At 37.4% G+C, this 27009-nt stretch overlaps 2 protein-coding genes across 2 annotated transcripts; both read right to left on the reverse strand.

The window, feature by feature from the left end:
- LOC141647893 (uncharacterized) lies at window positions 1–14453 on the reverse strand. The gene is made up of 18 exons (XM_074456260.1): window positions 13730–14453; window positions 12045–12558; window positions 11687–11947; window positions 11499–11590; window positions 10673–10879; window positions 9690–10094; window positions 8444–8604; window positions 8118–8211; window positions 7982–8038; window positions 6103–6237; window positions 5922–5993; window positions 4472–4585; window positions 2912–3073; window positions 2695–2823; window positions 2143–2244; window positions 1973–2049; window positions 1335–1460; window positions 1–830 (listed from the first exon to the last, which is right to left on the reverse strand). Exons 1-18 carry the CDS (start codon window positions 14246–14248, stop codon window positions 263–265), a joined length of 3795 nt encoding a protein of 1264 aa, XP_074312361.1. The 5' UTR covers window positions 14249–14453; the 3' UTR covers window positions 1–262.
- A 94-nt stretch (window positions 14454–14547) lies between these two features.
- On the reverse strand, window positions 14548–20245 carry LOC141649551 (uncharacterized). The gene is made up of 6 exons (XM_074458238.1): window positions 18951–20245; window positions 18561–18601; window positions 17701–18117; window positions 16004–17582; window positions 15492–15828; window positions 14548–15204 (listed from the first exon to the last, which is right to left on the reverse strand). The coding sequence occupies exons 1-6, from the start codon at window positions 20243–20245 to the stop codon at window positions 14548–14550; spliced, it is 4326 nt and encodes a 1441-aa protein (XP_074314339.1).
- Window positions 20246–27009: the final 6764 nt, after the last annotated feature.

Consider the following 27009-nt stretch of genomic DNA (forward strand, 5'->3'; position numbering starts at 1 on the left):
TTGTGCAATACGAACAAAAAGCTGCAATTTACTCAATAAACTGCATGTATACAGGAATCAAAATTACAGTACACAGAAGGTAAAAAAGTTTCTTCAAAACAACAGAAGGCATTGTATACCAAAAAAATGGGTTTACATTTGACTGAAATTTCGTCACTTCAGTTTACTAAGGGGAAACCATGTATTCTATATTTCAAAAACCTACAAAAGAATAAATACCAGACATCTACGACATAAGTTCACACTCCCACCCATCAGGCCATCATCTCTTCTTGTGTACTTTCTTTGACTTGCTGCCCTTGTCAGCAAGTGCACTTGCGACACTTTTCCCTTCAAGCCTCTTTGTCAACTTAACAACACTAGCCATTCCCCTCCTTGCGGAAGCCCTATGCTCTGGTCTCCGACTCAACATTTTCCGGTCTAGTGGCCAGTATGCATATGGCTCAAGTTTTCCCTTCTTTTTCAAATCCCCACGTGCTTTCTTACTTGCATATTCCTTTCCTGTGTAAGCCCATCCAGACTCCAATGTCTTTCTCCGCTTTTGACCTTTGTTAGATTTCTTAGAGACAAAGCTGGCAACTTCACTTCTTTCATCATCATCAGAGTCATGATCAGAAGATTGCATGTTCTTTAGCTTTCCTTCATCGGGAATAATAAGTTTCCCGTCTTCATCAATCTCCAACTCATCATCGGAATCATGTTTCCTTTTCAGATGGCCCCCTGATCGAAGAGCGAGCCTTGTCTTCCGCTGGTCAAGAAGATCAAGGGGTCCGTCCTCTATCTGGTGAAGGAAGTCCTCTGATAGGGTTTTTCCTGATTTTGTAGTTTTCCTCGACATACAAGTTATCAGACATATAGTTTAGTTCAGTACACAATACGTCAATACACTTAGAAATCCAAGTATTTTTGAGATTACTTTATTTGAAATGTGCAATCTATACACCATGTTCCCAGTTTACTTTGAGTCTATGATAAAACTTTCAATATCAAAGTGGAGCCACTCCCAATTTTTACTATAAATGAGCTAAATGGGGCCAAATACTAGATTCTATTCCATACACAATTCTCATTTCTCATTATGGGTCATCCGAAAACAAAATCCATGCGTTGTTAAAACCAGTGTTACATAGGTTTATTTTGTACATTGGACACCCCCTTACTCGCCATTGAATATTTTTCCTTTATAACAACATTTTTAACTCATGTAAATTGGGGAACATTTTGTATATTACCCTCCGCCACAGAGACCGTGGACTCCTTGTCGAATAAAGCAGACACTTTCGAAATAAGAGATATCAGAGACTGCAGCATAGAGTTCTAAAACACAGACTAACCTTAAAGAAGATGCATTTGATTTCACTTTTGAAGACAACATGCTCCGCCGACCAACTGATGTATCAGCATTGCTTGTTTCTTCACCAAAGTCTGAGAATATTTTTGTGTAACCCCATTCACTTCGCCTACAAAGGACAAAATTATATACGTGTAAATATCGGAGCAAATATATCTTCCAATTTGTTTTACTAGCCATGTCCGCACATAAAATGTGACTTCAAACACTCGCCAAAAGTTCCTCAACAAGTACTTAATTTGTCAAGGACACCTGGATATTCCTTCCCAGATAGAGTTTTTGTAGATTGACTGTTGCAGTCTTGCAGATGGGGGACAAGTGGACTATGGATCTAGGTCGGAGAATATTTCTGGGGTCAGTTTTACTTCAGATCTAGATCTGTAAAAATAGGCAACTTTTCACAAATTTAGTTGGATTAGTTAGACATTGAACTGACAAATCCTAATATGGTTTAAGAATTTTAGGACCCATGGAAATGTTAATGGATGCAGCAGGATCCGGTATGGTTTCATCCCATTGGCGTCCCTAGTTGCAGTGGTGTATAAAGAGTAACTATGTCTTGGAAGAGATTCAAATTCAATTCAAGATCAGATCAAAGAAACACTGACTACCAAAAATTACCTAGATGTAGTTGCCTTTGACAGATAAGATCCTGTCTCAGAACTGGCTGCAAATTTCTTCTCTCTTCGCTCCTTTATCTGAGTATAATCAACAAGCAAATACGGGAAAATACATAAACAGAGTCATTTACACACGGAAATAGACACTATCAATAAAATAATTCATCACACCTTCCGAATGTTAGTAAGGAGCTTCATGTGTTCTTCAGGCATCACAGCCTTCACAGCATCAAGGCCGCACTTCTTCACAAGCATTTCCAGCAGATGTTTAACCTAGCAATAAATCAAGGACAGACTTTAGAACTCAAAGATGAATTCTATAGATTTGCGGAGGCTAGTGCAAATCAAGATTCTCTTATATATGCAGGGAACATCAAAGTCCCAACTTCAGAGCTTAAAAATGAATTGTAAGAACGCTCTATCAGCAAAACCAGTCAATCCCATACCACACAAACAGGTAAAACAATTTCAAATCCTTGATTTGTCTTATAATGCTTGAACTGCTTAATTACCAACAAAATTGAGCATTTACTCCAAACATTAAAAAAAAACTCTTAAAAAAAGGTCCAAGAGAAAAATTAAGATTTTTCTGTACTCCTACGAGAAAATTGAAACAATTAAGGATGGCTTTAAAGACAACCAGAAATAAAACCAACAAACTGTCGGGAGAAGTAAATAACTTCAATGGAAACATAAAGCAACTTTAGTATTTAGGATACAGACCTTAGCTTTGAAATGGTTCTTTGTCTCACATGGCCACTTTAGCAGGCCTTCAACCATGACATTTAGATGATTATGCAGGTTCTCAGATTGTGATTTTGCAACCAAAACCTTCAGTAGACCCAAATTAGCCTAAAAAAAATGGTCAATCACAATCCTTAAATTAAGTTTAAAAGTTAATAATCAAACTTCATGATTGACCAATCGAACGGAGACATACTTTTATGATCTCCTTGTTCTTCCTTTGAAGTAGAAGAAATGAAAGGGGCAGCACTTGGTAAGCAGCAGATAGAAGATCAGAAAACTCATAAGTCAAGCGAGCTAAGCCTTTTACAGCAGCACTAATCATATGTGGAGTTTCACCAACAAGGCATCCAGCAACCTGCAACAAAATGATTCAAATGGCCAAATTCACACAATAAATTCGATCAACATTATATAAATCAAACTGCTTCATAAGGTATAATAAATTATTCATGATGCTATCTATAATACTATATAGTATATGGGGACATGTAACTGATGGGCCCAAGTCCCCAACCCTCCACAGTCCACACCATTCTAAAAACAAAATGAAATTGATCATGGTTGCAGAATCGATTCCGACATCACGGTATTGGGATGCAATGTAACGGATTGCACATTTGCAACCAATGCAGACGTAGCGTAGCGTCTAAGCTGTTTACCAAAAGTGTTAACACTCCCGTTTTCATTTCAATTATGCAATCTCAAATTTAAGTAGATTTTTCATGCTAATAATCTACTCTATCTTTCTAATGAACTTGTTTCACAAATACACACGATTTCGGAAATGTGTCCGCTCTCCCACATTTAAAAAATGCATAAATGAAGTTGCAAAAAGATATCGTTTAAGTAGTCAGTATTTTTAAGTATGTTGTCAGGGCCCAATTATCAAACTCTCTGGCCTACAACCGGTGTCACGAAACATAATGCAAACGGCCGAGTACACAAATGACAGTGTATTTACCCATCATTTCTTCTTTAAAAAAAAGGTTGTATAGATAAAATCGCTAAAAAATACATTGTTACAAATTAAAAAGTAATGACTGAACATTTTTGAGTATGATGTCGGTTTGTTACTGTCCAAATTTCATTCAAACGCTCGGTCAGGTAACGGGTAGTAACATAACCATGCTTAAGACCAAGATGGTTCACTTTCTAAGAAGACGCCGTGAAATATCAAAGATTTATTCTTAAGATAAATATTTTTAGGTATGTGGTGATGTGGTCATGGCCATAATATGGGTGTCCTTTGATCATGCATCATATAGGGGTAAATAACATAATAGAAACTAAGAGTCATTTGATAACAGCCATATAATTAGTGGACGAGTTTTAATAGCTGTTCAAGAGCACGTGAATTGCAAAAAAAGTTATATATGTAGTACTATCTTACAAAACCTACATTACTTTCAAGTTTCAACATTACCCTTTTGTATCGCGTATCAAACATTCTGAAACAACACTTCATTTAAGACCAAATAAAAAGAGCAGGTCGGTGCACGATGGCGTCCCCACAAGGTGAGGGTCCGGAGAATGGGGTGTGGTTGTTTGGATACAATTTCCCTTCAAATCTTTCCTATGGTGGAGGGATTTTGATTAAGCTTGGAGGGGAGGGAAAAGGGATCCTTCCAAATTCCTCTCCCTCCATTTCCCTCCTACCCCATTTCGCATCCATACAGAAGATTTTGTATCCGTCACCCTTCCCCTCTAAAACCACCCATCCAAATCAAGCCCTTAAGGAAAGGAAAAAACATACCATATCAAAGAACTGATGTAATCTACCCTTCTTTCCACTGCTGTCCTCATCTTCAAATGCACGGCCAATTTGGACCAATACATCATAAGCTCTATTACGGGTTTTCTTGTTTGCCTGCAAGAATAACGATGCAGGAGCACATCAAATAACTTCAATGAAGACCCAGCCACACAAGGCACAGCTTATGTAGTATAATAAATAATAACACAACAAATGGCAAGGATGGACATTTGAGAAACCGAAACAAGGAAACCATAACCTCATAAAGGGTTAGCTTCTTAAAAATGTGTGATATTGTTCATAAATTGAGGAGAAAAACATAAGCCTAAACATGATTGTAATTTGATTCTTGACACTAAAATGAGAAATTCTAAGCTATTTAAGACTTCACATAAAGCTGCTACTGAACAATTCAATCCACCGTTGGGGCAAATATTACTGTCATAGGATAACATTGATTTGCAAAAAATTCTGCAGTCTACGAGAACTTCGGGACGAACTTCAACAGCCTTGAACCTCTTACAAGAAGAGTGATATACACAGCAACATTAAATACATTAACCATTAACCTATATACATACCTGACTGTCAATGACAGCAAAATAAACAGCCATCACTTGGTAAAAATGAATAAGTATCACAAGGAGAAGTTTTGGCAAATATGAACTCTCATTACAGCAGGCCCACTCCTTTTCACTATGAGCCGGGCATTCAACTTGTGTCTATTATCTATTCGCCTCATTACTGACGCTATAAGAAGGAAATGACCTCCATCCATTGAAGTAGACTCCAAACTAAAACGACTTATATAATATCACCATCAACTCATCAAGAGCTTATAAATCTCTATTCTAAACAGTACCCACAAGAGCTTATAAATTTTATCTCTCCCACCAAGCTCTATTCTACATTTCTAAATAGTACGGAGTGCTTAACAACGCATGCTGAATAATAAATAGACAAGCTGTGAGTGAATGAAAGCTATGAAAAACATTCTAGTAATATGACGTACGTACGGAGGCACAAGACTACTGATGAATATCCGCATGTAATTTCCTGTTATGATATCCAATAATACACTTTGATCTATTATAAAGATTTATGAATCTCATGCCCCACAATGGATAAAAAGGATTGATAGGGTGAACTTTGAATGTAACAACTGTTCCAACCAGCACCATGCAAAACTACATTAAGTAACAGGGCCTTAGATCTAAACCTCCCCATCACCTAAAAATAAAGGATCGCCTATAAACAGTAGAATACTATGTAAGAACTTCATTAATCACAATGTCACAAAATTACTAGGAGACAATTTCCTCTCATAAAAATGTAAAGCACAAAAATATATCGAAATAAGAAGTACAAAACTATTCGGGATTTACTTGAAGGCTGATATTACGTGTACTAAAAGCAGTTACTGATTATCAATTTGAATAATAATGCATACCTCCTTCAGAGCAAGTATGATTTCTGTCAAGAATGAACTGATGATCTCAACTCTTTTCAATTCTGTTTCATCCTTCAGGTAAAAAGCAAGGATACGATAATTTAACACTTTGACATATAATTATACAATCAACTATTTCATGGGATCTACAGGAGTTTATAAAAAGTAAATAAGCAAATACCTTCGCTTTGTACACAATAAGATGATATAAACAGTCAAGTCTGTGACGCTTGGCTGAAAAATGACATGATGGCAGCACTTCAATCATCAGATTGACCAAATCTCCATGCCATTTTGCAATAAACCAATCTGAGTTCTGGCAACAAGGCATAAATTATATGAAAAGCTTATCAAAATTGTGATGACACAAACATCTTAAATTTCTACTGTAGGCTGTGACAAACAAATGCGTAGCTCTTTTTTACAACGCTAGAAAAAGAACATGGTACTAAATCCACAGTTCCACACTCTACAGTGACACCTTAGTTTGAAGAGGGGCAAGGCGCACTTATGCGCTAAGGGGTTGAGGCGATGAAGCGCAAGGCGCAAGGTGAAGGCGCGCGCCTTTTAGACGCGAGGCGCCTTATTTTTTCAGCTTAATATTATTTCCCGAATAAAATTTTGGGCAACAATACTCCTTTGAGGAGTTTTCAAGTTGTCTAACATCTAAAGGAGTAAAGTTTTGGAATAATGGTATAAAGAAAAGGCATATCTAAAAATTTAGACATGCTAATGAACCTCGCTAAGTGAGCCTTGTCTAAAAGGCGAACCTAAAGTGCACCAAGGCGTTTTGGATAGTGCCTCATCCAAGGCGTGCCTTAGGCGCACTCGAGGCGCGCCTTTTCAAATCTGGATTGAGACGCCGCGTGACTAAAGTTTTGTAAGCTGTGGCTGCATTCTGGGGTGATATTGGCCACATTTATTTTTCAACCACTGATTCTGTAATTGGATACAACTATACAAGTAAAATTTTTAAGGCACCAAACATAGCCATAGCTATTTTCACTTAAATAGGCTTTACCCACTTAAATGTTGTCTTAGGAGAGAAGATATAAAAATCAAAAAATAAAAACACCTAGCAGGTACTGCCTCCATTTTACAAAGATTTTCTTCAATTTCTTGTATTTTCTCTATGATCTTCCTCTTTCTTTTTTGACAAAAAATACGCGGCTAATATTACCCCCGTCTCTTATCCCCCACACCCTTCATAAATAAAAACACATGTTCCTCTTCTCTTAAATAGTGTGCCCAAAAGTGACAAGAAGATCTTAGTGAAATAGAGGGAATAACATCTAACAAATATCAATAGAAGGACAGCTTCTTATCGAACTTAATATGTACTAAATATGAAGTTAGATGTGGGACCATTGCGGCCTTGCATATAAAAAGAGAGACAACAAAGAAGTTATTCTCAATTCATGATTTACGAGTAATGAGTAGCTTGTGAAACCAGTCATAGGCTAATAGCTTTTAAAAGGCATAAGCCCTGCTACGGCAATTGGCCAGTGGAGATGAGTAGATGATGAGCAAGGCTCAAGGTCAAGCCGCACGCCTCATGCACATAAGATGCACTAATTTTGCAAAGAAAATTGTCTATTCGAAATAAAGGTCGTGTGCAACTAACAGCAGTTTCTTAATTTTAAATTGGATTAACAAGTGAAAAAAAAAAGTAAGATTAATGCATAGAAAAGGGCATCATAAAAGAACAGAAGAAAAATATAAAAGAAATTGCATGAAGTGCCTAATGCAGAAGGCGCACAAGAGACACACAAGGTGTTCTGGACTTCTGGCTACTGCCTCACCAAGCATTGAGCATAAGCATATTTGCATCATGCTTTCGAAGGTAATAATCTAGTAAAATGTGAGTCATATATTAAGTGAGCACGAACATAAGAAAATGAAAAATAAAAAGGTGGAGCGGTGGATATCCATATATGGACACATAGTATTACAAATATCTTTTGAAGTAGAAGCATAATTTATTGATATCATATTTCACAAAGAAAATATGCCAATAGGATGCAATGCATATGAAATTGAAAGTAAGAGATTAAAGGCACCTTGAGAACCATTGAAAGTACTTTGTATGCTTTCTTTTGGATTGAGCCATCCACATCCTGAGAGTCATCCAGGCATTACTCAAAATTAGTAATCTAAAAGAGCATCTTTTAAATTTAAAGCACAGAAATGACAAACCTTTAATGCTGGTTTCATTGCACAATACAACAGTTCTGTCTGCGAAATTTCCAAACCAGGCAAAAGCGAAACTGCCAAATCAAAAAGCTGTGCTCTGCAATAAAAAGGATGAAAAGATTAACACTTATCAACAATCTTATAAGGCAGCTGGCGCACACAGAAAATATAATTGAATTTCTAACTAAAGACTACAAAACTACCCCCATCCTTAATGTATACTCCCTAGAATCCTAGATGAATGCACACTAGAACGAATGGGGAATTATTTCATTGAAAATTTTGAAGTACACTTCCAAGACTTAACACTAGCAGGCAATGCACCACACCTTTGATGAGAAAGTGAGTTATTGTCAATCTGCATTGAAGATTTAGAGTTCTCCATTCTACCAACATCTTGAGTGACTTTTAAGAGCTTCGTCATGGTTTCCATAAAGAATACTGAGACACGTTGCTTGTCCGCTATTGAAGCGAATACGCCAAGTGTAGCCTGCAAAAATAACAAAACCAATGTAAGTTCATGAAATATACATGTGTGCGCTGTGGCAATATAAGCAGACATGAAGCAGCTGTAATGGCTACAGTTATCGATAAAGGTACCAAGAACACCAGTCCACAAGTTTTTATATGATAACCAGAACCGATAAAGATGTTTTGATCGGAACGGAGGGAATCGGGTGTGTAGGTGCGGGAGAAAAAGAGGAGAACCTAGGAATCCCACACTGTACTTAACAGCAGATCTCCAAATTGAATGAAATCAAACCTAGAAAATGGATGAAATGATTAAGCAGTGAAAACGGAGAAAAAGAATGATGTATACCTTCCAAAATATGAATCAAGCGTAGCTTGAATACACTATGTGTGTGTGTGTGTGTGTGTGTAGAGAGAGAGTGTTGGGTGTGTGGACCAAGAACAAAAATAGAGAGCAAAAACAAAAACAAAGATGATAGGCAGATGACTAATGTGGAACAAAGAACTGCAACCCCGATTTCAAACTCCCCTCCAACCAAAGGCAATAAAAATATTCAGACTGGTACTACACAAGGCTGTGTTCAAAGGGAACACGATGCCTATAGACGGCACGGATAAATGGGAGACAACAGACAACTCTATATAAGAGGATATCAGTTTAGCAATGAATCTTTATCCTCAGATCAAAGCCTCCAAACAAGCTCTCACTCCGAGTGTGGTAAAAGGGGTAGGGCATAATAAGCTAAATTGCAATAACAGAGAGACAAACATTATTCCAACGTTGGTTTCCTGATTCGCTCAAACCCGGCGAACTGCGAACCTATTCACACGTATTTCGTATATTTGTATTATGACATTCGGTTAAAATACATGTATAACCGTGTAAAAAGTGTGTTTTCTATGTGCCTGTTGCATATTTGTATCAGGACATACTATAAATTAAGCCCTACCATGGATCCAACTGACCATTAACTGAAAACAGAAGTGTGGCACTCATTAACATAAAAAAATTATTTGAAAGTCATCTTCACACAGATCAGAACACTAATTATTCAGAATATGTTGTTTCACTGCTTGTCCAAGGAGAAGAGTACATATTCTTACCAGCAAACTTCCGCCGGGATCTTTTGAGGACTTCTGATAAACTTCAGATAGAGCTGAAAAAGGGTCCAGAGCAGAGTCCCCTAACACCGCTAAATTAGCAGTAGCCACCTCTTTGCTGTAACGGCTGATAGCTCTTTCGGAGGAAATAGTAGGTCTACCTCTTGGCAAATAACTAGTTCCTTCTAAAACACACTTGTTTTGTTGAATAAGGATTTGCAAACTAGAGCATATGATGCCATGAAGATCAGATTCTCCAACCCGGGCAATGTGTAGCAATTTCTTCAGAAAATTTAAGCTTTTGGAAGTATCGGATGAATAATTGCAAAAGGCAGGCAATAACGACCAGATATGATATATCACTGAATCCACGACTCTTGACAACTGGATTCTTCCCTCCAGTTTAAGCTGACAAAATTATTGAACTTGTTAGTGACAAAAGGCTGAAGAAGTAGAGCACTTACTAGTGGCGAGACAGATTTTGAGGTTCCGTGGCAAAAAGTTAGATTGAATTTTTTTTTGTTCTTTGTCGGTGGTGGTGTGGGGGCACTGCAGGTGTTAAAAAAATTAAAGAACTCCCTCCATTCTTTGGAATAGCAACATTTTCCTTATTTGGCCTATTCATGAAATTGCAACATTTCTACTTGGGTCTTATTTTTTTGAATAAAATTATACCACTTTATTGTGTGAGACACTGAGACCCACCTCCTTCTCACAACTCCTAATAGTCGTGCCAAAAGTAAATGTTGCAATTCCAAAGAATTGGAGGAAGCAACAAAAAAGGTGATAATTTAAACCAAAAACATCATACTCCCTCCTATTCAGCCTATACTTCCCCTTTCATTATAATACTCCTCACATATATTAGAGAAAGGGGAACTATAGGCTGAATAAGCTTGAGTATTTATTTTCACTTGGGGCAGATCCCCTGCTAACCCCTCCTTGCCCTGCCATAGGAGCTTTTACTGGAAGCAGTGATAACATACCTTCTGGGATTTCTGTTTAAGATGTTCAACTTCAACCAACAAAGACTCATCATAGAAACCCAAACGGGCACCAACTGTATACTGCTTTAAAATTGGAAAAAGCCAATCATTGATCTCAGATATATCAGCTTGCAATTTTAAAGGAAGAATGCTCAAGAATAATTCAGGCCCCATTGCCCCTAATGCTGATCCAATACATTCTTGCAACTGCAAATGAGACCAAGCACATATGTTATAGATTCGCAAAAGAAAGAAACGAGCAGCTTCAGAACACCAACAAACTAACAAGATAAATATGAGAACCCATATAAAGTAAACTAATATATGATAGCATGTTATACACCACACTCCTGGAAGGGCAATTAATTAATGCAAATCATCTTATTACAGAAACTTTAATGATGCAGTCCTATTTGATGAGGATGGCATATTACTATCAACTATTTTACTAAAGTTATCAAAAATAAATATATTACTGAAGCCTACAGCGGCACCACAAAAGCACAAATAACAGAAACAATGAACCACAATATGATTTGGGAGTGTGTTTCCCACTGCATACAAGCAAGACCACTGTTGATAGACCACAACCTGTTCAGTATGCCACCAATCCACCATACTTCATCTTAATGAGCCAATGATATTTTGATAAACAACAATGACAAATTATAAAAATTGAAACAACAATAGCAAGGCAAGCTATTTCATAGACCCTGATTGCATTCAGTACCTCAGCATACTTCATTTGATTTAACCAATGAGATTTTAACCAAAAAAAAAAGAACTGAGAACTGATAAAACAACAATAAAAGAATAGCAAGGCAACCTGTTTCCTCTCGGCAAAATTCTCGCCACTTTCCTTTTCAATGTTTGCCAAGTTCTCAAGGGTTCCCTTCATTAAGAGACAAGAGGAATCACCTACAAAAGATAATGTGAGCTACCATAGTAATTAAAAGGAATCAAAAAAATATGGGAAGTGTTGCAACAGTTTGGACGCAAGGAGGTTCAAATTACCTAATTTGTCAAACATTACGGCCACCACTTGAAATGCCATGTCCCATTCATCACGATATCGGTTGTCAATCAAACTCCCAATAGTAGCACACAGTTTCTCAATGACGGATGGTACAGATTTCTTGTTATTGAGGTCTGAAGTAGTTTTTATTCGATTAACCCCTTCTTTAATTAGATCTTCATCTATACAAGTCTGTATAAGATTCTTCATTGCCTCAGTAGCAGCAAGTTTCGCCCCTTCAAACCCAGATCCAAAAGCATCTGCCATGAAAAAATACAAGTGAGCAAATGGTGACTATGGAGGACTCGAAATACTGTATTTTTCATATTTGGAAAGATCGAGAAAGCCAAAAAAAACCTTGCAAGGAATTAAGGATAACTGGAAGCTTATTAACGCAGATTTCCCTATTGAGATTGTGAACCTTCGTCATCCCAACATCCAATAGACGAGCTGTAAATGTCAGGCCATCAGCAGATGTCTCATCTACTGGGTTCGATACTGCCAATAAGCTTAAAACATCGACCAACACTTCAGGATTAACTTCCACAGTAGGGTGAAGACAAAGGATATTCAAACTGTCTGAAATACGCCTCGTAACAAGCGGCTTACGCAATCCCAAAAGAGTTTTGTAATGCTTTAAAATACAAGTTTTATTTTTCATGGATAGATAAGGCAGACAGTCTTTTAGAGCTTCAAGAATGTGCAGGATTTCCTGAGCTCCTTTCTCAGCAGGGGCGCCTTTTGATGATCCAGTAAAAAGTAGTAATTTTTCTAACATGTTAGTAAATCCTTCACTTGCTGAGGGCAGAAATGGTGAACCCTGAAAGCTCTGTAAGACATCTCGAATACATGTATGTGATTGCTTCCTCACCTACAAAGAAGCAAACAATCAAATGTCTAGCACTCTAGCCAACAACATTTAGAATAAGCATATCCAAGAACGTATGAATTCACCAACGCACATCTCATTCAAACCAAAATTCAAGATAGTTTGCAAGTCACCATAGGAACAAGAACAACACATAACACATACTGGCAATAAGACTTCAAAAACATATGTTAAACCAGTACATAGTTTATTAACAAGGTGAACTTAAGGCGCCCGGGGTGTTCGGCTAGTGCCTCACCGAGCCTTGGAGTTAACTTTCTACCCTAAGCGTTATTGTTTGACATCATCTATAACACACACACACACACACACACAAATGTACCAATAAATAGTAAGTTCGACAAGGCACCAAGCTTATCATACACAGCATCAACACAATACAATTAAAAAAACCTCGATTGCAATGCCATAAAAATCCCACCACAAGATGATAAAACGCAGGGGCGGATCTGGGGGGGGGATAGGGAGGGCAAGTGCCCTCACGTGACAAAAAAAATTTTTTAAAAAAAAAAAAAAAAAAAAAAAAAAGACGATAAACACAACACAGAGACAGAAATAACATAAACACAAACACAAAAATCAAAATAGAACCATAAAATCAAGACGATATTTGAATTTTAATGTATAAATGTTGTCCGCAAAAATTTTTTTTTTAACTGTGCCCCCCCTTTACCCAAATCCTGGATACGCCGCTGATAAAACGTCACTCTTTTAATTCATCGGGGTCATCATCCAAAACATAACTGAAACGACACAAAAAGAAAACAACAATTCCAGTGAAATAGAATCCAAAGCAGTATAGAACATCAAACCCAGATCATTATCTGTGACATAATCCTAACCGAGAAGACACGGCATTGTACCAGCACTAATTTAGCTGCCTTAATACCATCATTATTCAAAATTGCATCAAGCATCAAATTCATGCTACTCCGAGCTAAAGTAATAAATTATGGTAAAACACAATGTAACACCCTATTCTTCTCAACTTTAATTCAGTTCAGTACATTTTGTTCGTGAGTTCAGTTCAAAATAAAGAGGCCTAAATACCTTAATACTCCCTCCCTCCGGCTCAAACATATATTAATTATCTATTCTTTGTGAGGTATTTTAATAAAGTAAACAAATAATTGAGACGGAAAATATACCTTACCTTGGGATTACTATCAGTAACATAATTAAGAAGAAAGGCATAATAATTGGCAACATCATCCCAACAACAAGATTCCCTCCTAATCAACAACAATTGACAAAAACACTTGAACCCAGCAACAACCCCATTCTCGGAAACCCGACCGCCGCGTAAAACCCTATCAACCAACTCCAAAAACTCCGTCTTCTTCTTACTCGAAATCCCGGACGATATCGTCGGAAGAATGAGGGAGAACAAAACGACAAGCGCATCGAGTGAAGGTGTCGAGGAAGTGGGGTCTAGTACGAGGTTGCGTAGAGATGAATAGATGGCGCCGAAGTAGGCGATGTTGGACAGTGACACGTGGCGGTTTGTAAGTTCCTGAGAGATTTCTCCGATGATTTTGCAGATGTGTTGGTGGAATTCGTTTGATGAAGAAGTTGGTGTGAATTTGTTGAGGATTGAAATGCAGAAATCATTGTCGGGTTCATGATTGTAAGGTTGATTGGTTTCAAGACCTTCCATGGTAGTGACCTCCATTGTTGAAGGTTGGAATTCCTGGATGGCTTTGAGGGTAGGGTTTTACAAAATGGGGGTTTTGATTGTGGTTTTAAAAGCTGGGTCAGTGGGTTGCTCGTGTACATTGCCTAATTAGGTTCAAAGTAACAGACCAGGCTTTGAGACATGGTTTCATTTGTGGTATATACTACATATATGCTTCAGTCTTCCAAATTTGATTGTTCTTTTTTTTTTTTTTTTTTTTTCGACAAAAGTAAACCATATATTTAAAGAAAGAAAGAAAACATAAAAGGTCCAGAGCAAAGAAATACAACATGAAACTAACCAGTAGCTAAACTAACTGACCAATTACGCCGAGATCGAAGGAGAGTACGAATTCCACGCAGGGAATTACGCACATCAATTGGGACTGGCTTTTGAGAAGCCAGAACTGAACATAATTTTTGTGAGGAAACGATAAAAGCGGTATCAGCAAAGGAAGACGCTTGACTTATCATAAACTGGTGCAAAGCATACGAGGTCGCCGCGAATAGAGAGGAAGCACGCAAGTGGAAGAACTTAGGCAAGCAAGAGTCAGAGACAACGGAAGCCACATATCCATTCTGAACAGGACTCCTGCAAATGAATAGCTCATAAGAGAACGTAGCATTCAAATTTGGTGGAGACAAACGTACCAAGCTGGAAATTCGCCATGGTTGAAATTCTTCATGGTAGAGAGAAGCTAAACTTAAGTGGGACCGGTGCAAGGTCTCTGCCAGCCGAAGTATGCGTATAGGCGAAAGTACAGCATTCTCAAAAACAATGGAGTTTCGGGTGAGCCAAATGGATCGCAAGACACAAAAGAAATACAAAAGACCATCAAACCCCGGGGATGAAGCACGATAAAGATACAACAGGTGATCAGCAAGCCATTTAATAAAAGAGACATTTGAGTTAGCCATAGATCGAATCCCAAGCAACGAAGCCCTCCAGACATGCTGAATCACATCGCAGGAACGGAATAAATGCTCAGGGGTCTCCATACCCGATTGACGAAAGGCGGGAAGTATCAAGGCTAAAACCTCTATGGGCGACAGTCTTCGTTGGGATGATGAGATGGGCAAGGCGCCAAATAAAAAGGGGAAATTTGTTTGAGAACGGGACGAGCCAAATCAATTTCCAAGGGAAGACACATCGCTGCGGTGGTTGCGGTGATAGTCTAGGTAAAAGGTACTTGTAGCCCGATCGTATATTATAGGCGCCATCCTCGGTGTATTTCCAATACGAGAAAGTCATCAATTTCAAGAAGGGGCGGTTCCATGGCCGAATGGCCTTTAGCGATTGAAGTGTCAAAGATACGAAAGATAAAAGATGTTCGCCATAAGCCATTCGCGTCAATCAAATCTGAGATTGCAATAGATTGACAGTTCTGATCTTGCCGAACACCTGGTTTATGACCTTGTACCCATTGACTAGTGAGAAGATTAATTAAAGTGCCATTACCGACTTTCCATGCCATAGCTTCAGAGCAAGTTGCAACAACTTTACAAAGACCTTGCCAGACAAAAGAGGGTTGTGAGATCTTGGACTTCTGAGATGGAATAGGGAGATCCTTCCGATATCTGGGTGCGAGATATTTAGCAAGAATACCACTAGGTCTATGATGGATGCGCCAAAAGTTCTTCAAGAGATAAGCGACTCGAACGGTCACGGATTTGATACCAAGACCACCCGTATCCGTGGAGTATGTAAGTGTGGTGAGAGAGCCGTGAATTGATCGTTGAGAAGAGCTCTTACTCCACCAGGAAGGCCGCAATTAAAGAGTCAAGTTTTTTAGAGACTGAAAGAGGTAGAGGAACAGCGGCAAGAATATGGACCAACGAACCAATCAAAATAGAGTTAATGATAACCAACTTGCTAGGCTGAGATAAATGAAGAGATGCCCATGACGAAATACGTGTAGTAATCTTGTCCAATAGATCATGAAAAGCATTCTTCTTACATTTAGGAAGGTCCACCGGAACACCCAAGTAAGTACCAAAGGAATCAGCAGCTTTCATACGCAAAATGGATGTCATGTGGGATTTGAAATCAGCTGGCGAATTTGGACTAAATTTAATAAAAGACTTTTGAAGATTAATCATCTGACCCGAGGCAGCTTCAAAATCATGGAAAATATCCCGAATGGAGTCAAAGGAAGCAGGCGTCGCCTTACAGCAAATAAAAGCATCGTCAGCATAAAACAGATGTGATAAAGGCGGAGCATACCGAGAAATCTTGAGGCCAACTATTTGATGTCTGGACTCAGCTGCCTGAAGTTGCCGAGAGAGAATTTCCATACACATGATAAATAAATAAGGTGAGAGAGGATCTCTTTGTCGTAATCCACAAGAAGGATGAAAAGAAACGGAAGGTTCGCCATTAATCATGATACTATATGTCACAGTGGAGATGCACTCCCAAATGAGATTACGCCAAGAGATTGGAAACCCAAAAAGATCCAAAGCTGACATAAGAAAATTCCATGATACACGATCAAAGGCTTTATGCATGTCAAGCTTGATGACAGAGTAACAGTTTGTTCCTTTCTTAGTCTTGTTAATATAGTGCATTATCTCATGAGCAATAAGGCAGCCATCAGACATGAGACGATCAGGAACAAACGCTTGCTGGGATTCAGAAATAAGAGAAGGAATTACCAGCTTGAGACGATTAGCCATACACTTGGAAGCCAAACGGTATACGACGTTGCATAGGCTAATCGGTCTATACTGCGAGACACATTCAGGTTTATCAGTTTTCGGTATTAGAACAATGAGAGTATTGTTCCATTCCTTAAGCATGACACCTGAATTAAGAAACCGAAGAATTGCCGAGGTCACTAAATGGCCTATCTGGGGCCAAAAAGTGTGGAAAAAAAGAGGTGTAATACCATCAGGACCCGGGGATTTCGATGCATCCATACCACGGAGAGCAATCATAACTTTAGTTTCCCTGAAAGGCTCTTGCAATAAAGAGCATTCAAAGGATCCTAGCCTAGGAAAAGTTAAACCATCAAAACAGGATTTCAAGGATTCCACATGAGAGGCAGGAGCCAAAGCGGTATTAGAGGTGAGTAAATGCTTGAAGTAAGTAACAATCTCCTCAGTAATATCGTCAGGGGACTCCAACCATACGTTATCAGTAGTACGAAGGGCCAGGATATGATGTTTGGTTGATCGCTGTTTCACTCGATTATAAAGGAAGCGTGTAGGAAACCCATCCAAAATCTCACTTTTGACCTTTGAGCGTTGAACCCAGTATTGTCTTTGATCTCGAAGCAGTTGTAAGCGAGAGGATCGAAGATGTAAAAAAGCTGATGCCGAAATCTCATCAACTATATGAGTAGCGAGAGACAGTCAAATCGCCTTCTATTTCCGACCAATTGACCCCTTGAGAGATACGATGATTGATAACCCAGTGCAGAATTTCACGCCGAGCTATGGCAAGTTTACGGGACACCACAAACATCGCAGATCCAAAGAAAGGAGTTTCCCAAGCTTTTAAAACTAGGTCACGGACTTCAGGATAGGATAAGCACCAATTGTCAATACGATACGGGCGTTTATGTGATTTAGAAATCGGGCCTAAAGAAAGAAGAATAGGGGCATGATCCGAGACAAGAATAGGAAGATGCAAAATTGAAGCAGACGGAAAAAGAGTAAACCAATCCTGAGTGGCATAAGCACGGTCAAGACGTTCCATTATAAAATTACCATCAAACTGACTATTCATCCAAGTAAACCGGGGGCCAAAAAAAGGAACATCCATAAGACTATTCTGAATTTTCCAAGCCGTAAAATCACTTTGACCCCTAATGAATTCCGAACCTCCAAACTTATCAGCAAACAATTCAATTTGATTAAAGTCACCTATGAGGAGCAAAGGAGAAAAGTTCACAACCTGGGAAGAGATACGATCCCATAAACATCGACGAGATTCAAACCGAGCTTCACCATATATAAATATTACATATATTACATTATTTGTACAAGGTGTCATAGGGATTATTAATTTACATAATATAAAGTGAGGTTCTATATATAAAGTAGTTAGTTGTAGAGAGCTATCCCATCGCAAAAGGAGGCCGCCACTACGTCCAACTGAATCAACGCCACAACAATTAGGCAGGCCCAGATGAGATGTCTTAATTGAAGCCAAGGAAAAAGAAGTCATGGTTTCTTGAAGAAACAAAATAGACGGATGATATTTGTGGACGCTTCGATATATAAAAGGAATTGTAGGATCATCCGTCGATCCCAGCCCCCTACAATTCCAACAAAAGATCTTCATGGAGAAACGGGTGGCGAATTACGGTCCGCCACCAGACCTAAAACCTGAACTACTGCATCATCTCTGGACACAGAAAAAGGAACAAAAGTTAGACAAGATCCATCCATAAAAAACAAAGGATCACCCTGATCCAAACGTGCTTTCTTTGACACAGGACCATCAGGAGCCGAAAAAAAAGAAGAGAAATGCCTTTTCAACCGTGAGACCAAAGAGCACGAACTCAGCCAACCAGGCGGCCGATAAAGAAAAGGCTCAGATGAAACGTTTCCCAACAATAAGGCAGTGGGCGTTGGTTCATAAACCGTGTTAACAAACCAAATCCATAACACTCGTTTTACGAGAAAGTTTAAAACGAGTACTATTTGTAAAAATTAAAACCAAGCCCTACCTTACGTTTAAAAACAAACTTCACCGTTCGTCCAAAAGAGTCCAAAGCATTATGGTGAGGGCTAACGGTACCCAAAATAGGGAACGAAAAAGACAACTGACATCAACGGAACGAGGAGGAGTCGAAGGTTCAGCGAGACCAAGTTCGAGAGTAGCATCAACCTCGTCCTCAGGGACACTCATACGAAACGACGGGGAAATCTCCCTAGCACGAGGAGGTGCACCACCATGAGATGGTCCACCAACCTCAAACGAGGAAAGTCCCCCCCGTGAATGCCCAGCAACAGGAAAAGAAGAACACCCAGGTGAAAAAGGACCAGGCAAAACAGAGCCTCTAATCAGCGGGAAATTCTCAAGCAATACTTCCCGAGACTCGTCCTCATGGACACAAGTATCAGGAGGAAAAGTATAGTCCATAGCATCGTCATCATCATCCGATGACGATGATGAGAAGGAAAACACGGGGGAACTGCCACCCGAATCCACAAGAACAGGGTCCGAGGAAGAAAGCGTATGAACATCCGAGTTTAAATAGTGAAGATGAGGAGGAAGTCCAAATATCTCAGGGGTATAAAAAGACGACCCAGGAGGGCCATGTAACACCTGCAGACCACGAGCAGCAAGCTCATTCAGACGGGTTCGAATACCACGAGAACCATGGACTTTACCCGAGGGGCAAAACGAAACACGATGGCCCAAAAGACCACAAGTTTTGCAGAATCTGAAAACTCCTTCGTAGGAGAATCCGATCCACAGATGCTCACTATCATTAAGAGCAAGATAGCAACCAGGAATGAGTGGTTTGGAAAGGTCCACCCAAACTTTCACTCGAACAAAATTTCTAGGTGGAAGCAGAGAGGGATACGACTCCTCTTCACAAATATCTCCCACATGGGAGAGAAGATACGCGGCAACAGAGGTGTTAAGGAGCTGAAGAGGGAGATGATGAACACGAATCCATAAAGGAACAACATGAAAGAGCAAGTTGTCCGGAACTGTTGTAGGGGAAACCGGCCTAAACACGAACAAACTGCCTTCAATGTTAACAGTCTGTCGCAGGCGAAAAAAGGCGAGGTCAACAGCAGAGGAGAACTCGAAGATATAATATGGCTTCATAGCACGAATAGTAACAGATCCTTGAAGTTTCCAGTGCTCGGAAATCCGATCATAAAGGCGAAAAACATCCAAGAAACGTTGATCAAGTATTTTAGCAATAAGAGCTTTCGAGAAATCGACACCAGTAAAGTCCGCATAAAGATATAAGGGTAATTTAATACCTACACCAGATCGACAGAGATTCGGCGTAGATGAAGAGGTCATGTTTGTAAAGGAAGGTATAGAAAACAGGGGAAGCTAAAAAAAAAAACAGGGTAAGGAAAAAAGGAAGTATAGGGTGGCGAGACGATGAAGATGGTGTTTTAAAGGGAGGGAAGGGAGACAAAGGAAGGTGAGTTGTCAATAACAAGAGGTTGCATGCATAACAACTCAGCAAAGAAGGGAAAATTAGGCGTGTTTGGGCGGTGGATAGGGGGAGGCGGTAGTGGAGGGTTAGGCAGGGGGAAATTAGGTTATCAATTTGAAGGTTTTAGGGTACTCTTTTTAGAGGAACTCTCTATTTTGAGAGAAAATTCATATTTGATTAGAATTTCATATATTTAAGAAAAGACGATGAAATACCATTACTACCCTTCAATATTATCCTTGCGACTTCTTTCAGCAACTGCTCTTATATTCATCATGCCTTCCCCCAAGCAGGGACGCGAAACTCGACGATTAGATTTATGGTACATCATATGTACCGTAAATCTAAAAGAGCCGTAAAATTTTAAAGAACGGTAAATATTAAAGAGGCGAAGGGACGAAGAAGGGATTTGGGAGGCAGTCATTATCTCATAGAGTAACACGTTTACTAGAGAGCAAAACTTATTGTTTAAGACGGTTTTATCTGTTTTAAATTGAAAACGGGTCAAGTAAGGTAAATAGGACAAAAACAAAATATATAGGGACTATCAAAAAGTTTGTCTCATCTATTCAAGTAAGGTGTTATTTGATCCACTTTAATCTTAGGTTGAATATATCCGTCTTAAGAGAGACTGAAATGTTGGATTTGGACTTCCATTAGTCGGTTTTCTTATTTGTGAAAACGGGTTGAATGTGACCGGTAAAGCCCACTAAAGTTATATGATCCATTGGGCCTAGGTCTGTCTCAGTCAGTACGGTTAAGTACATAGTGTGATGGTACTGATAAGTGTAGGGCCTGTTTATTATACAGTGGGCAGCCTGATGGGGGGCCCAAATACAGTTCTATTATGGCTAAGTCTCTCTTCCTGTCTAGAATACCTCTAACCTATATAAATAGGTTATTAGGTTGACATGCCCCATTGATTGTCAACATAAAGAAAACCTAGAAGAGTGAGGAGAAGATCCTAGTATACTAATCATCTTATTACTTATTATTATTATACGCTCCAGACGATCTGACTGTTGCTTCCGCTAAAGGTATGTACCCTATACAATGATCCTTATAATTTATCTTACATGTGGTATCAGAGCAGGATTGTATTAGGGTTTATACAAATAATATTTTTCGTTGAATCAACGATAATAATAGTACATCATGATCTGATATTACACTTCGTTATGATATATTCATGTTTTACGTCAATTTTTTGGACAAATCAAGTGTTTATAGATTGACTTCTACAATTGTTAGTTGATTGAGAATTGATCACGTGCTTTCATAAATCTTGATAAAGTGTCGTCTCTTTATTCTAATTAGTGGCAATTCTGTGCTATTCGTTTTCGGATTTGTCACACTGTTAATTAGAACATATGGAGTGTGGTTGTGCAATTTGATAAAGTTTTATGCTTTGACGTGTCGTACTATATGCTTGTTACAAAGATATTTTGCATGCACTTTTACTAATGACTCCATATGACCATGCTTCTAATTGTTGAATCATTATGTCCAATTTATTAAACTTACAGCACAATAAATAATTAGTCCGTCAAAGTCGGTGGTTGTTAATCGAACAAACTATGTATATGATTGATGTTAATATCAAAGTAAGCAACACTTTTGCTTGTTTGCTTAATTATATGTTATATATTTAATACGATAAGATTGTAAATAGCATGAGTATCATTTACGGGTAAGGTTCCGGTGATCTATTTTATTTTGTGGTGGTTAGCTTGGCCAAAGCGGGCTATCTACTAATATTTAAAATAGTTCGTAAGGATTTCGGAATGTTTTTGCTTCTTAAATTAGGTTCTATAATTTCCTGCCCAAAGGGGGAAGTTGTATAAGTTAATTTAAGTAAGTGGTTGAGTAAATACAAGTGTAATAATTTGATTTCTTGAAAATTTATCTGCCCAAAGGTGATTTATTTTTGAGAAATTTCCTTGTCTATTTACTTGGAGGTAGTTATTATGTCTTGTGTATTCTGCCCAAAGGGGAATGCATGAGGTATAATATGATTCCTGTTGAAGGTAGTTATTGTGTTTTGTGTATTCTGCCCAAAGGGGAATGCATAAGGTATAATATGATTCCTGTTGGAGGTAGTTATTGTGTTTTGTGTATTCTGCCCAAAGGTGAATGCATAAAATATACTCCCTCCCAGTCGTCATAATGTTCCCCTTTGATAATGGCACGATACTTAAGGAAAATTATTAAAATAGGAGTAAAAGAGTTGTGTGGGGTTGGTGATAGGAGAGAGGGATGAATTATTAGTAGTTAAATAAAGAATTGTGGGGTCAAAACATAAAGGAAAGTAATAAAATAGGAGTAAAAGAGTTGTGTGGGGTTTGGTGATAGGAGAGAGAAATGAATAAAATAAGAGTAAAAGTTTCTAAAAATAGAAAGGGGAACATTACTTGAATAATCCGTTTTGGGAAAGAGGGAACATTATAGTGACTGGGAGGGAGTAATATGAATTCCTGTGAGAATATTGCGACTCCCCTAGCATATTCTTGTGTAAAGTTATAAAGAAATTATACTCATATCATGCTAATAGTGGCCTTGATCTGTTGTTTTAGTCAACAAATTTTCTTTGAGCAATGAAATTTGTGCTATTAAGAGTATAAATGAGAATACTTTTGTTAAGTGGAAAGTGATGGTAAGTTGGCCATTGGTTTATTTGATTAATATATGTATATATCGACTTAACTGGGCACAAACCTCTTGCACTCGTACATGAGAGTACTCAAGCTTAAAATGACTATCACCTTTATAGGTGGGAATTGGTACATAAATTGTGTATGTTGATATTGAAGAATTCGATGTCTGGGAATTTAAAGGAATTAATGGACTGCCTTATTAATTTAAATCATGTATGATGTGATTAGAAGTAATGAAGTGCATATCATATCATCTTACTAAAGACAAAGTACCCGTTGTTGAGATTGTTCCTTGTCGGTTAAATTCTTAATTCTCTTCCCAGAAAAGAGTCACTTCAAAATAGCTTAGTGCCCCAAACTGATACATGGACTGTCATGGACTTATCGTATATGGGTGAGTATTGAAAAAGAAAAGGAGATAAAGTAAGAAGTTGTGAACTTATTCATTAAGCAATTATTTTCAAAGGGGAGGTCAGGTAACATTTATACAAGAACACTAAAGAGAATAAGTTCCAAAAGAACAAGTCTAACCCTTAGCACAAACTTGGTCTCTATCAAAAGTATAGTCCATGTCATACTTCTAAGGGTAATGTGGTTAAGAGTAATAAACAATCTAGTATTACTATTGGACTTACCTATTTGTTTTGCGTGTTTTGCGACCAAACTGGCCATAAATTGATAAAAGTGTTTAAAATACAAAATCTGGTTAGCAAGGATAATAAAAACATGTAATTTATTGGCCTCAGTTTGTTTTAAATCATGATTAATAAACGTGTCATCTTATTCTTGATGGTTAGATAGTGGTTCATTTGTTTATGAAAAGTATTTTCCTTAAAGAGTTTCAAAACAAATAAACATCAGGTAAGGTTATAGTCAGCGTTTTTGAAATGAATGGAGGGAAAGTTGATGTGGATTTCATAAGAACAGTTGTCTTAAAACTTAGTTCAAGTTTTTATTTGACTCTAGAAAATTTTCTTTATGTGTTGTATATGAGACGAAATTTGATTTCTATTTCGCATTTTGACATGTATGAATTTTGTTTGGTCACTTATAATTAAAAGGTTGAATTATTTTATAACTCTCATATGATTGGAAATGTTTTCCTTTGTGGTGATTTGTATTAATTGGATTGGATTTGATTTCCCATGATATTTTCTTGAATGTTGAGAGTGTTGGAACTAAAAGAAGATTGACCAAAGAATTTTTTATTTTCTTTTATTTTATGGCATAAGATTTTTAGCCATGTTTCTAAAGAGAAAATTCATGGACTTGTCAAATGTGAAATTGGACTTAATTTTAAGCAACTCTTAAAGGATATTCACACTAACTTTAGTGAATCACTACTATTTGTGGAAAGACGTTGTATATCACATTCATTGATGGTTGTTCTAGATGTGGTTATGTTTACTTTATAAGTAGTAACTCTAAGACTCTTGTTAAGTTTAAAGTATTTATTGTCAAGGTTTAGAGCTTGTTATGTATGACAATTAAGACTGAAAGATGAGACCGAGTTGGAAAGTTGTTGTGTCAAATTAAACATGGTGATTCATGGTTGTATATGACTTAAAGATGGTTGTTTTTAAAGTTGTTTTATGAGCTTGTTATTGTTAGACAATATACGATGCCAAGTCTTCTTGAACAAAACGGCGTGACTGAGCGTTGTAATTGTACTTATAAAGATAGCGTGAGGAGTTTGATTCGAGATACAAATTAACATATTTGATCTAAGGTAAAGCTTTTAAATCTGCCTTATATATCTTGGATCCAATACCTGAAAACTTTTTTTAAGTGTCTTATGAACTATGGATGGATGAAAGCCAAGTTTGAACTTTTTTTTTTTATGGTGTGGGATTGTCAGTTAAGTTGAGAATTTATATTTATAATTCTTCTGGAAAATTTTGATCCCAAAACCACTCCTAAGTTCTTTGTTACTTATCCTGTAAATTTTAAAGTTTAAGATTTGTAGAATATATAACAGTTAAATTTCTAGAGAATGGCTTATAAATCTGCTATTGTAATAGAAGGCTCATTTGTCTCATCATGAGTTTGTTGGTCTTTTATTTATGCATTAGAAAAATATTTATTCTTTTTTTTTTTTCTAATGGGGGAAGTATGATGACCAGTAATGCTATTTCACATAACTCGTATGTTGTTGCACATTTTAAAGTGTTTTCAAAAGGCTTTAAGCATTTAAGTATGGTGATTTTGTTGTCTATATATCGGGAAGTTGATAATGACTTGGGTGAAATAGATAAGATTATAACCTATAAATAAGGTATTTATTTTGTGCAAGCAGATAAATGAAAAGAGGTTATATATGTATGATGAGATGCAATCGATAAGATAAATAATAAAGTTTAGGAGTTAATTCTTACTCCAGTGGGTTTTGTTTTTTAATCCAATCGGGTGTAAAGTGAATATCTAAAATAAAGTTGGATTTTGAAGGTGTTGTTAAGAAACCTAAGGAGAGAGGGTTATACTAAAAGAGAAGGTGTGAATTTAAATGAAACAGTTTCACCTACTACTTCAAAGGATTCTTAGGTCTTTCACTGTTCATGATTTAAAGTTATACTAAAATGGATATTCTCATTGTTCTGTTTTGAATGATTTTGTTGAGAAAGTTAAAGAACATATGTATGTAAATTGAAGGAATCAATTTATGAATTGAAACAAGGTTCTTGTCAGTGGTATATGAAGTTTTATAAGTTTGTGAAGTCTAATGGACTTGTTGAAATGTTAATGATATTTGCATATATTACAAGATCAGTGGGAGGATATTAAATTGATATTCCTTGTTCTTTATGTTGATGATATTTTACTTGGTAGTAATGATCTTGGTTTGTTGCATGACACAAAAGCAAATCTTTTCATTGTCTTCGACATGAACGATTTGGGGGAAGAATGTTTTGTGCTTGGTATTAAGATTGTGTGTGACATGTCTAACAGAATGTTAGCTAGGATTATCTTAAGGGAGAAATAATGTTGAATAACCTGGTGTAACTCTTATATCTAAAAGTGACAATTTAAGTAAGAATGAATGTCGTCCTTAAAGTATACTTGATGAGAACACTATGTAGGAGATTCTTTATGATAGTGTTGTTTATAATTTGATGTATACTGAAGTGTGTATTAGACCTTCAAGGCTGTGTTTGATGATGTGAAATCCGGTATAGGATTTGTTTTTATGTAAGATGGTGGTGTTATCTCTTGAAAGAATATGTCTAGTTGTCTACCTTTGTTATGGAGGCAAAGATTACAGCCTGTTATACATCCACTCATCATGTCAAGAAATTGAGAGATTACATTTATAGCTTTATGGTCATTCTTCATATCACACAAGCTATCACTATTAGTTGTGATAATAGGGGTTTAGTCTTATGCACTAAGAAGAATGTAAAATATGGCAAATCTAAGTTTTTGATTTGAAAATTCATAAAGTTAAAGAATGGGTTGAACTTGGAAATATCGAGTTTGGGTCTCTTTTAAACTAAGGAGATGATTGCAGACCCATTGACTAAAGCACTCATTGTTATTGAGTTTTGAAAAGTATGTTAAAGATATGAGTTTTATGATGCATTGAATTAGTGGGAGTTGTAATTGAGATATTTTGGTACTTGAGATACTGTATATATGTTTTCAGTAATAAGGTTGATGTTTTAATTCTCACTAAATGTATGCATGTTAAATATAAGCTTAATGCATCTATGATTATTTTTATGGTTCAATTCTTGTCTCGTGAAGAGATGTTCTGCATTAAAGCATTTGCCCATTGGTGGGTGGAGTTATCCTTTAATGGATGTTGGCGGTTTAGCCATTGCCTGTTTTGGTGTATTTACCCTTTACTGGGTGGTTTAATATCTAATATACCTTAAGTGGTATTTACCTTTTGAGGTAAATAAGGGGAATACTTCTTCACAAGTGAGTCTTGTTTGAGACTGTGACCGAATGTGGTTAAGCATGCTCATCTT

This window comes from Silene latifolia, chromosome 3 (genome assembly GCF_048544455.1).
Source record: "Silene latifolia isolate original U9 population chromosome 3, ASM4854445v1, whole genome shotgun sequence".
Taxonomy (NCBI): domain Eukaryota; kingdom Viridiplantae; phylum Streptophyta; class Magnoliopsida; order Caryophyllales; family Caryophyllaceae; genus Silene; species Silene latifolia.

Bases quoted from the DNA above. Each gene is read 5' to 3' on its own strand.
- LOC141649551 (XM_074458238.1), bottom strand. From the start codon at position 20,245: ATGACCTCTTCATCTACGCCGAATCTCTGTCGATCTGGTGTAGGTATT. The intron at 15,829-16,003 runs GTAAGAGCTCTT...TCTCGCACCCAG, and splicing joins ATTGCGGCCTTCCTGGTGGA to ATATCGGAAGGATCTCCCTA. The intron at 15,205-15,491 runs GTATTGGAAATA...GATGTGATTCAG, and splicing joins TTGAAATTGATGACTTTCTC to CATGTCTGGAGGGCTTCGTT.
- LOC141647893 (XM_074456260.1), bottom strand. From the start codon at position 14,248: ATGGAGGTCACTACCATGGAAGGTCTTGAAACCAATCAACCTTACAAT. The intron at 11,591-11,686 runs GTAATTTGAACC...TATCTTTTGTAG, and splicing joins CGTAATGTTTGACAAATTAG to GTGATTCCTCTTGTCTCTTA. The intron at 6,238-7,981 runs GTGCCTTTAATC...CCTTGTTGCCAG, and splicing joins TACTTTCAATGGTTCTCAAG to AACTCAGATTGGTTTATTGC.